Here is an 11,604-nt window from a genome sequence, read left to right on the forward strand (position 1 = left end):
GGTATGTTGATTGTGTGTTTCACAGGGAGGAGGTGTGATGGGGAAAGGCCTCTAACTTTTACTTTTAAAGTAAAGGACAGCTATCTTGTACTGAACAAGTGCTTTCACAGGGAATTTGGATTAACATTGTTGTTACATGCTCCTCGACAAGATTCTTTAGAATTATTTGAAAGGCTTGATTCTGAAGTCGCTGTAACCTGTAAATCATTTCAGTGGAAAGATTTCCAAAAAAGAATTACAGTAATCTAGTAACAATCATCACATCTGCGTTCATGTTATAATGTCTATATTGTTCTCTTTATTCTAACTAACATTTCTCACATCTATGTTCTTTTTATCATATCAATGTACTCCCCTCTACTCCCACAATTTTCACTTTTATGTTTACATTATCATATCAATGTACTTCTCTTTATACTCTAATAATCATCTCCTCTGTGTTGCTGACAGGGTCCCTGTACCGGATGAAAGGAGTCATTGTATGCATGTCCTTCCTGGACTTCAAGGGCGGCCTCATCCCGGCCTTGAGCGAGCAGTGGCGGGAGGTCAAGGACAACAAGGACTCCAGTGACCGTGCCGCGGCCAAGAGCACAAGCAGTGAGTCACGGTCGTCTCTCGGCTCTCGTACATCAGGTGTCTTTAATTTACTCCCTACCACGAGCCATGCTCTTTGCAGCTCACACCACGCATGCTTTATGGTTGTGAGCAGCTTTTCATGGCTCTACAAATTCTTTTGTTATGGAAACAGTCTCGTCTTCAAGCCATTATTTTACGATTAGGTTCCTTTTTTGTTTTCACTGTTTGATAGGAAATTAGTTCCACTGCATTTTGCTGTAGAAATTATATTTATTCTGATTACAGTCAAGTGAGAAAAAATGGCTGCCTAAATGGCCTGGTAGGGATAGAGTCAGCACTTTAGAGATGGGCTATGTTCTTTGTTATTAGTTGACATAAGTAACATGCTTTTTAATAGACATAAAACAAGATATTCCAAAACAGCTGAGAGCTCTGCTTTTTAAAGAAATATAAGAATGTGATGAGGCATAGCTCTGCATTGCATGTTTTTCTTTTGATAAAGGCATTTCAAAGAAGTTCCAGTATAAAAATTGTTTATGAATTTATGGCGCTACAGCTGATTCATCGGATCTATTATTACCACTCCAGGCACTGAGTTGTCTAGGAGTTAGTCTCCGGAAATCTGTGTAGTACACCTGTAAACATGTCCGTAACCTGATTTCTCATAACTTACATTTATGATAATTTCTTTTTCTTGCCTTCAAGTCTATACCATACCATTCTAACATCATGAGCCTGTTGTGTCTCTGTGTGCGCGCGTGTGTGAGTGAGTGCGTGCGTGCGTGTTAACTTAATCATGTTTGTATGTATGTGTATAAATTTGTGCCAGGAATATCAGCTTCTGTTAAATTTTAGGAGGAGAAAAATATTTCTGATATTTACATCCTGATGTATATACGCTAAAGACATGAGCACTGACCACTGCCTGGTACTTACAGGGCAAATGTCCGTGAGCAACTCCAAACCAAAGATCTCCCCAACCTCATCCACGGAGATGAACAATGACCGACAGTTTGCCATCATCTGCTCAGAGAAACAAGCAAGGGCCATCTCCTTGCCATCTCAAACTTGTGCTTTCAAGGTCAAGGTTACAGAGACCTCCTTTGTCGTACGAGCGGAGATTGTTGGCATGCGGGGTATGTATGCTGTGGCAGGAAATTGACATTATTTTTCTTCCAGCTGTAGCTCGTCCAACACAAGATTTAAAATATATATCAATTCTGACAGGTCTTTTTGAGCAATGTTTTTTTTTCTTGTTTATAGGTTGGTGTGAAAGGGTTCTTCTCCCTGGCATGAGTGGCTAATTTCATTATAGTTTTTATTCTGTTTTATTTGGTTAAAACGAGCAAAACAAGGATTTTTTGTAAACTTAAAAATGGTGTACAAGTCTTAATTGAAAGAGAAGGGGGAAAAAAAAAATCAACTTTCTCTTGTACCTTTAAAATACAATGTATAAAAACGTGATGCAAATCACTCTGCAAGTCATCACATTTTTTTTCTTCAATGAATTAATTTTGAACCCAAAGCAAAGAGAAAATATTTCTGATTAATACTGGGCCAGAACCATTTACCTATATATAATTAAGACAAATTGATACAAGATTACTGGCATACGTTTGATGAAAATTGGTGCGTGCAATCAAAAGTTATCTGCAAAAAAAACCTCGTCTTGTTTTTGAGTTGGACGAGCTATAAAAGCAAATGCAAGAAGTGTCTTGACTCTGTAATATCATCATGGCTATAACACAATATCACAAGTCATTTATTTTTCCTGGTTTCTAGTTATTGTATCGTAAAAATGACTGCTATTTCTTTCATATTCTCAACATGCAAGGTTTTGTCTGTGCACCAAGTATCCCATTATTAATTCTCTTTTGCTCTTGCTCAAGTCATAAGATTGACCTAGGTTAGCATTGTTTTCTTTTTTAGGTTTTTCTTTAACAACAAGAAAGGATTCGAGTGATTGGTTATTGTGATGATGTGTACCTTTAAAATTGTTTTCGTATGAGGTTTATTCTGGGCCTTGAGTAAGAATAATCAATTGAAATAAAAATACCAGCTGGTCAGTGTACATGTATATTTCTGGAAAGAAAAATAATCCTGAAGCAAAATTAAAAAGTCAAATGTCAGCCTTAATGTCTACAACTTCTTGTTCTAGATTTTTTGAAGAGGAGAAATGGACCCCTCGGGGCGGTGCCACTGACTGAAGTGTCTTTAGGCCATTCCCAAAGGGGGGACATTTCTCATTCTAATGCACAGTAGAATAGTAAATGGACTGATCCAACAAAGTCATACTCAAAACTGTGCATGAACTACAACAGGGAACTGCTGCTTTTTCTTTCCTAATCCTTACTATCGTCGTTTTCCTCTACTTCTTTTGTATGTTTGTCACACTCTTGTTTTGTTCCTCCAGGCTTTTTAATTTTGCTTCTCACAAAGACTGGTATTGTTCCTTCTGATTTGACAGGTGATTGGAGGGTGCCACTGGTAATTCCTACTTTTTTTGTTTATCACTCTTATGTTTCTGCCTTGCTTTTCCCAGCACCCAGCACTTGTTGGACTGCTAGTTTGTTGATACACTTCTCTTTACTCTAATGTTCCTGTTTGTGTTTTTTCTTCCCCAGAGAGCGTGTGCCTCATGTGTTACGTTGCCAATGGCCACATCCTGGCTTTCAGCCTGCCCAGTCTCAAGCCTTTATTTGATGCAGATTTCTTGCCTTTACCAGATTATAGGTAAGGTTTCACGCAGCATAAGGTCAAGGGGAACGCCGCATATAACCCCGTAAAGAGTCGCAAAGAATGATGTACGCTAAAGTGGGAAGACATGGATAATGATTGTGAAAAATAAGTTTTCATAAAAAGACGTAAACACAATGGTGATGACTCTCTTCCCCCTGCCTCTCAGTGCACATGAACTTTTTTTTTTTGAGTTGATGCTCGTTTTTATCTTTTGAGTCTTTGTTATTTCTGTTTGTGAACAAAGAAAGATTAAGACTTAACTATTACTCGTGCAGGTTCAAGAGAGTGGGAATCTTCCTCTTTGGGAAAATTATAACGTTGAACGATATGGTGGTAAATGCCCCCTTATCTTGTGTCCACTGTGGCTGGTGTAAAAAAAAGAGTTCAATTCCTGAGTTTGGAAGTAATTCTTTCAGGTAGTTCAGTATTTGTGCTGGATTGTTGTATCCCACTCGGCCCTGGTTAGTCTTGTTAAGGAGGGTAGAAGAAACAGTCAACCTTTTAAAAGATTTCAATTCTGTCAATGGGGCTTTAAAACATTTAGTTTTTGAAGAGTTTTATGGACATGTGTCCCTTTTTGGGGTTTTATGTTTGTGATTCTATTTGTGAGTTGGTACAATTATATTTCAGCTCTAGGATGGAACGATAAGAGAGTATGAATTACAATTAGATCTATATGTAAGTGAAAACATATACAGTGATTGATGTTGATCATGTCTTTTCCTCTCAGAGTGGCAAGAACGTTTTGCTTTAGCAACAATGGTCATGCGATGTTCCTCTGCTCTCCCACGGAGATACAGAAAATTACTTACTCTGCTGACATCTCGTGAGTACTGGTCCTCTATTAACTCTCTCTCTCTCATTGGTGGTTAGCAGGTGTCCTTGTGTGGTTTGCTCCTTCTGTCCTATCTGTCATCCTTATCTTTGCTCTATTTTTGTTTATTAGAAGCATCTCTAATCTTCGGCACTTATACGACCTAATTGTATTGCAAATGCGGTAAAACTCTTACTAAAACTTAAGTGAAAAACAAAACAAACCTCTCTCTCAAGTTTAAAAGTTTTTGTTACTTGACCTTTGGACTTTTGTTTTTACTTTGAGGGGGGTTTGAGGGCACCTTCGATAGGTCCTATTTCTTTTGCTGTACCACTCTTATTTCTGTCTTGCTTTTCCCCCCAGCAGAAGATGACTGTTGTTGTGTTGATATACTTCTGTTTTCTCAAACGCAAACGTGTTGTTATTGTTTCCTCCAATGTATATTTAACTCCAATAATGTTATCATATTTTTGTGTTTTTTCATACAGCGAGAATTTAAATGAAATGCTCGGTGAGTTATTTCTTCCACGTGAGACCCCTGAAGCCCCCAAGCAAGGTTTATTCAAGACTCTCTTCGGTGGTGGAGTCTCCACACTGGACAGGGAGGAGCTCTGTGAGTACCGGGCAAACTCACCCTATTATATCTCCTTCTTAACTCACTGACTACGGTTCCGGTCACAGGGACGGGGCGGGCGCCCAGTTTGCTGGTACGGATCCCGTACCCCCGACGGGTTGGACTTTGTGATTTTGTCCCGTATCTTGGGCTCCCTTCATTGGTACGGGAACGGACTTCAGTGCTAGTTTTGCCACTTGTTTCGTTTCGTGTCGAGTTTGCAGAAGTTGCGTGGTAACTTTTAAAGTAATTAAAGTTGAAGGACAGTCACCTTGACTGGGGTTGACCTGACCGGAACTCGCGCTATTTTTTTTCTACACAGCTGATAGTAATTCGACAACTGCGTCGAAGTAACAGTCGAAGAAGTCGCATGAACAAGAATCTCATAATTTTGCTGTTTTCAATACTTCTGTTCGTTTTACTAGTTCTAGTGACTCAGCATATGATGTGACTGATAGTTAGGATCCTGGATATGTACCCAATCACGGCCCAAGTCGCAGTTTTAGGGCTAGATCTAGCACTAGTACTGATGTTGTTGTTTGCGCGACAAAATCTTTACTTCGTGCCCTACAGCTGTCTCATGTAATTCAGTGTATGGGTCTAAATCAATGCACAGCTAAGCTTTTTGTAATAGATTAAGTTTGAATGTAACTTTACTGTCTCAAAAAATAACTACAATAAGGTAATTCTGAGAGTTGTGGTGGTGTTTTGAAATACCCCCAAAAATGCCAGTATTCAGCGCCAGTGACTGGTGAAAGGGACCAGTAGTCAGTGAGTTAAGGGTTAAGTTTGTTGTGAATCCCCACTTTGTTGTGCGAATGTACATGTGTCCGTGTGTATGTGGGGAATTGGATAATGATGATGATGATGATGAGGATGATGATGATGATGATGAGGATGATGATGATTGGAGATTGGAAGGAGCCACGGGGAGGTCCACTTCTTATTGTTCCACCTATCTGTTATTTCTGCTTGTCTGTCTTACTCCTTTCTGTTTGTTATGTGTTGATGTACATCTCTTTGGTCAAACAAACAAGCAATAAAGAAGAGTCCTGTTGTGGATATAGTAGATAGTTCAATGCTGCAATGCTCGGAGAAAAATGAGAAATAAACTGTGAAGTTAGTTTGTCTTCCTTGTTTTATGTTAGCTTGTGTCTGTGGTAGGCACTACTTCTTTTCTCTCCCTTTTCTGCTTCTGTATGTCTGTCACACTCTTTCACTGCTCGAAATTACTGGTATTGTGTAGACGTGCTTCTCTTTACTGAAACAAAAAATTTTACTCTTTCCCGGCGTGAAGTGACTGCCATTGTATCAATGTACTTTTCTTTACTCAAAACAAACCATCGTGTCTTTTGTCTTGTCAGATGGGTGGTTTGTGAATGTTCTGGTGTAGTTTGCTCCATCTTTCTTATCAAACACCTTTCATCCTTATCTCTCTTCCTTCTCTTCATTGTATGTTACTCTCTAGTCGGGGGGATATAAATAGACCCACTGCTTCGTCTGCAGAAGGTGCAACCCCCTCAAAGACGAAGTGTCGCACACGGACCCCAACCCTTTGGGATCCGTGTGCGACACTTACTTTGGTGTATCTTCCTTTTCTCCTTCCTTGTTTCTTTCTCCTTCTATCTTTCTTCCCATCGCTGACCTCATGTGCTGCAAAAAGAGAGGTCACCCATCCCACAGAGTGGGCGCCTTGTTGACCGTGAGGTGCGACCCGTGCGGAGGGAAACCGGGTACCTGGCGGTTGAGGTGAGATCAGTCTACGGACTGTCCCTCACCAACACACCTCTTTGGCCCAGGTTTCCTCTTACACGAGAGGGTGGCACGGCCCATGCCACTCAATCGGTTGGGAGTTGAAACATCAAGCCCTGGGTCAATCTTGACGGGAGGGTTTTATGCACTCTCGTGGAGAGTATAGCTCTGGGGTAGCCCTGGCACAGCTCTGGTCATCCGAGCAATGTGTCCCCTTGTTGGGCTCGATGGCGGGCAGGGAGCCCCTGAGTTGAACCACCTTAAAAACTCTCATGGATTCCTCTTCTAATAAAAACCCTTCCCCAACTCCCAACATTGCCAAAAAGTCTCGGCTCGCGGAAGCGGGGGCGGCCGCCGAGCCGAGCAAACTTCTAAAGGGAAAAGGACCTTTACGTCTGCCTCTGCCCTCCCTCCTCTCAGGGAGCTTCCGCGTCAGCCATACTTGACCATCCGCAGCTCTGATGCGCAGAAAAAGATCACTGATTTAAACATATTCAAGACAGGAGATGCTCTAAGACAGGTTCTGGGATACATTCCTACGAATGTCCAGAAACTGTCCTCTAGTGCTCTCCTCATCAAGTGCGCATCGGATAAAGAAATGGCCGGACTTGAAAAGATTACGACCTTCGGTGGTGCTCCTTGTGTTTCCGAGCGACACCAGAAGTTTAACCAGTCGAAGGGCGTGGTCCGCAGCCATGAGCTGAAGGGCTGCTCAAACCAATAAATTGTGGATAACTGTGAGGGTGTGGTCGAAGCCCGCCGGGGGAGTCCACACTAGAAACGAATACATTAATTCTAACTTTTGATTCGTGCCGCCATCCAGCCACCGTTCGGCATCATACTTGGTCTTGGACTTACGACCCTATGTGCCAAATCCTCTACGCTGCTCTCAGTGTCAGAAGTTTGGCCATAGTCAGTCGCGATGCCGACGTGCAGCTGTGTGTCCTCGCTGCGGCAAGACTGGGCATTCTGAAAAGGAATGCAAGGCTAGTCTTTGCTGCCCAATTACCAAGGCCAGCACACAGCCTTCAGCAAGGATTGCCTGACTTGGATCCAAGAACGCGCAATCCAAGAGTATAAAGTACGAAATGGCTGCTCTTTTTAAGAAGCCCGTAAAGCGGTCTGCCCGCCAGGTATGACCCTGGTCCCTGGCCGGTCATATGCAAGCGTACTCCGGCCAGTCACGAAGTCGACCAGTGCTTCCACTGTCGACCCCCCAGAACCCGCGGTCAACAAGCGACTTACTGCGAAACACAAAAAGGTTCCTCCTACAGCTGTGGTACCCTCCTTCCAGGTACCACCGCTTTGGGTTTCTTGGGGAGGATGGGGTGGACTCTTTCTCCGCCCCCCCTTCTCCCCCTCACCCCTCCTCTATTACTTCTTCTTCTTCTTCTTCTTCTTCTTCTTCTTCTTCTTCTTCTTCTTCTTCTTCTTCTTCTTCTTCTTCTTCTTCTTCTTCTTCTTCTTCTTCTTTTTCTTCTTCTTCTTCCACCTCATAACCCATCTCTCTGATGGAGATTGAGGTACTCCCTCCCCCCTCTCCCCGGCACCCTTCCCAGCCCCCTCTGTCTGCTCCACCTCCCCCTACCCCTCCATTCCCCCCACTACCAACGGAGGATGACATCTCCGACCCCCCTCCCCGGCCTGACCCGGGAAGGGCGGAGTCTGTCACTCCTCCAAATCCCCCACTAGACCGCCGTCCAATCCAGGACGGCAATCTAGAAAACACTCTGCCTCCCCCGCAAGGAGGAGTCAGAGTGTTTCTTCGAAGCTGGGGCCACTGAGCTCCAAAATAAAAACTAAAAAGTCATAATGGTGGTCCTGCAATGGAATGCCGGCGGAATCCGACCTTCCATTGCAGAATTGCAACACTTACAGGCCACACTGTGCCCACGTGTGGCCTGCATACAAGAAACAAAATTCGCCCCGGCTTCACTCATAGACTTAAGAGGATTTACTGCGTATCATCACATTCACACGGAGAACCAGATTGCTTCCGGTGGTACCAGCAGAATTTTGAATTTTATGAAGGCCATCGGCCTTAATGGCAAATTATAAAGTGAAATTATACTATTTAAAATTTTTAATGTTACTTATAAGAGTTTGTTTTAAATTGTAAATATATTTACACCAAATTTTAGTATTTTAACATTTTAAAGTCTAATTTTCGACCAACCGTGCAGTGAACTGTTGCGAATGCTATCAACTTGTGTTTCGCGTGCTCATATGACCTTATGCAGTTGCGAGCGCCGTAAAACCCTGTACTAAACAAACAACTCTCTAGTGGTTCCTCTAATTTTCAGCTCTTGCATGACCTTATTGTGTTGCATATACTGTAAAACTCATACTGTGGGTGGTTGGCAGGTGCTCTGATTTGGTTTACTTCTTCTTTCCAATCAAACATCTATCGTCTTTATCTGGCTCCTTTTTTGTGTTTGTTACTCTCTTGTAACACCTCTAATCTTTGGCACTTATATGACCTAATTGTGTTGCAAGTGCCGTAAAACACTTACTAAAACAAAAACAAAAACCTTAATAAAATGAAAACTAAACAATTTGTGTCTTGTTTTTTTTCATGCCAGTTGGAGAAGCCAGTGGCAAGGCTTCCAAGGGTCTGGCCAAACACATCCCAGGCTCTGGGAATCTCCAGCAGCTGCAGTACCAGGCCGCCGCCTCTGGCAACGAGTTCACCCGCACCAGAATGGTCAGTTCGAGAGCTGCTAATTCTATAATACAATTGCTTAGTGTAAGACTTTATCCCATGCTCAAAAGTGACATATGACGGTCTTACACTGAGCAGGTGAATAGCTTTTTGTCTCTGCTTGCAAAATGGTCCAACTCAGATTTGTGTCCAGCATTTTATTTTGTTTGGTAAAATCAAAACAAAAATACGCTGGCAGTCACAGAGGAAACATGCAAGACAAGTTTTACCATTTTTAGGTGATAAATAGTCTAGTTTAACATTTTTCATTTTTCTGAACAGTAGCAGAAATGAGTGTGCCATTTTGCTAGCGCAGTGACGATTTGTAGCTTATGGAAGGGGGATGATTTAAAAAAAAAATGTTTTTGCTCTGTATCCTAGATATGTGTACCGAAAAGTTAGGTGTATTTCAGTCCTCTGGTCTCTCTCTATATTTGTGTGAGCGGTTGGAGGACAGCTCTTGTAGGTCCTAATTCATTTATTTCTTTGTAATTTCTGTCTTGTCTATCATCTTTAAACAGTAAAATGCAATTATTGTGCTTACGTGTATCTCTTTTGTCAAGGTCTAACTGATATCTTTTATTTGTCTTTTTATGAAATTAATGCGGGTGTCTGGAAGGTGCCCTGGTAGGTCCTTTTTCCTTTCTTTCCCTTCTTTGTCTCTGTCAATCTTGCTCTTCTGTGCACTTAATGACCATTAAATTATTGCATAATTGTGCTATTTTACTCAAACAAACAAAAAATGAATAAACGTTACTGCAATGTTCGAAATGCCATTGCATCAGTAGTATACCAACAGAATGTTAACTAAACTCTCAGCATATATCAATATATATTTTTTCAAAATGACACATGGTAGAGTCTTACCCTTAGTAGTCGATGCGTATTGCACCATGATCATACTATCAGCATCCTCCCATTTTTTTTCTCCAGCTGTTGTCGGAGAGGGGTGAGAAGCTGGGGGATCTGGACGATAGGACGGCACAAATGATGAACTCGGCTGAGCAGTTTGCCCAGGCGGCGCATGGTCTGGTCAACAAGTACAAGGACAAGAAGTGGTACCAGTTCTGAGGGAGGGGGGAGTGGGAGGGGCGCACCGTGTGTTGCTTGTGTCATCTGTGGTCAGATCAGAACTAGGTTTTTTTTCTCCACTCCGTTGGTTCCGCCGAGTGGTCAGGCTCTTCTCCAGATTTCTCCCACTTATGGAGGCTGCTCCATGCTGATGAGTCCAAGTTTGGAATGGACATCAGACTCCCCAAGTTTGCAAATTTCTGATGTAGAGGGAGTAGTTGGCATGCTCTGTCTATCTCTGTGTGCGTGTCCATTATGTGCTAGAAGGGACCAACGCAAGGTATCTGGTAGTGAATACCTGACGGTATGTGGTAATAAATACCAGAATGTACGTGCTGGGAAATACCATGCTTTCTTTGTACATGGGGATATGAACGCTGGCATGTTTGTTTTTGAGTGCCGGAGATAGATTGTCGTTTTCCTTCAGTGTACTTTATCAAGATTATTGTTTGCTGCCTTTCTAATTCACAGAAGTTCCAGTTGTAAGTGGATGGTCACTCATCGTCACATTTGATCATAGGAAGATTGTGAATGCTATGAGTAGTTACACTTTGGTTGTTTTTCTTTTTGGGCTGTCTGTCTTGTCTGTCTGTCTCTCTCTCTCACTCTCCACCTTTCTTTCCCCTCCCTCCCCCCTCTCTCACCCCGTTCCCTTCCTTCCCTTTCTCTCTGTCTCTGTCTCTCTGTCTTTGTTTCTTTCTCTGTCTCTCACTCACACACACGCGCACTCACAAACAAATACACACACACACACGCTCACACTCACTCACACACACACACACACACTCACACTCACTCACACACACACACACACACACACACACACACACACACACACACACACACACAAGGTAATTTAATAAACACACACACACACACACACACAAGGTATTTTAATTCCCTTCTCACAGACTTGTCTGGCTCATGCTTCACATACTGTACATAGCCTCGTCTACTGTAGCCCTTTTTGAGTGCGAAAAGTGTGGAAAGGGTCTTTAATCTTGTGAAATTTCCAGTCAGGGTGTGGGTAAGATTTCACTGGTTTTTGCGGTGACATCAGCACAATAGTGGAACTGAGGAGCTGATTGAACCGTGATATGACTTTTTCTGTTTGAGCATGACTAGTCTGTGCCATGCTAGTTCATGATTAGTTAGTGTGTGTGTGTGTGTGTGTGTTTGTGTGTGTGTGAGAAACAGAACAGAATATTTTAGTTATCCTGGTTCCGAGCAATTTTAGTGAAGAGTACTGACCCCCTTGTAATCCCCTCAGGTATGAATTTCATCAAGTAACTTACGAACACATGGACAGATAGTGAAGTAAATTTCTTTGTATACTGT

The 11,604-nt window shown here is 42.4% G+C and overlaps 1 protein-coding gene across 4 annotated transcripts in view; it reads left to right on the plus strand.

The window, feature by feature from the left end:
• Window positions 1–10,893, plus strand: part of LOC101859210 (syntaxin-binding protein 5) — a 97,567-nt gene extending 86,674 nt beyond the window's left edge. For 3 of the 4 annotated variants that reach the window (XM_005089277.3, XM_035968675.1, XM_035968673.1), the window contains exons 23-29: window positions 451–633; window positions 1,515–1,712; window positions 3,201–3,309; window positions 4,046–4,141; window positions 4,618–4,742; window positions 9,077–9,198; window positions 10,129–10,893. In XM_005089277.3, the coding sequence (XP_005089334.1) occupies window positions 451–633; window positions 1,515–1,712; window positions 3,201–3,309; window positions 4,046–4,141; window positions 4,618–4,742; window positions 9,077–9,198; window positions 10,129–10,266 (971 nt within the window). In that variant the 3' untranslated portion in view covers window positions 10,267–10,893. The remainder of the gene's footprint in view (window positions 1–450; window positions 634–1,514; window positions 1,713–3,200; window positions 3,310–4,045; window positions 4,142–4,617; window positions 4,743–9,076; window positions 9,199–10,128) is intronic. The other variant, XM_005089278.3, reaches the window with a different exon arrangement.
• The last annotated feature ends 711 nt before the right edge of the window (window positions 10,894–11,604 follow it).

Source organism: Aplysia californica, unplaced genomic scaffold (genome assembly GCF_000002075.1).
Source record: "Aplysia californica isolate F4 #8 unplaced genomic scaffold, AplCal3.0 scaffold00004, whole genome shotgun sequence".
Taxonomy (NCBI): Eukaryota; Metazoa; Mollusca; class Gastropoda; order Aplysiida; family Aplysiidae; genus Aplysia; species Aplysia californica.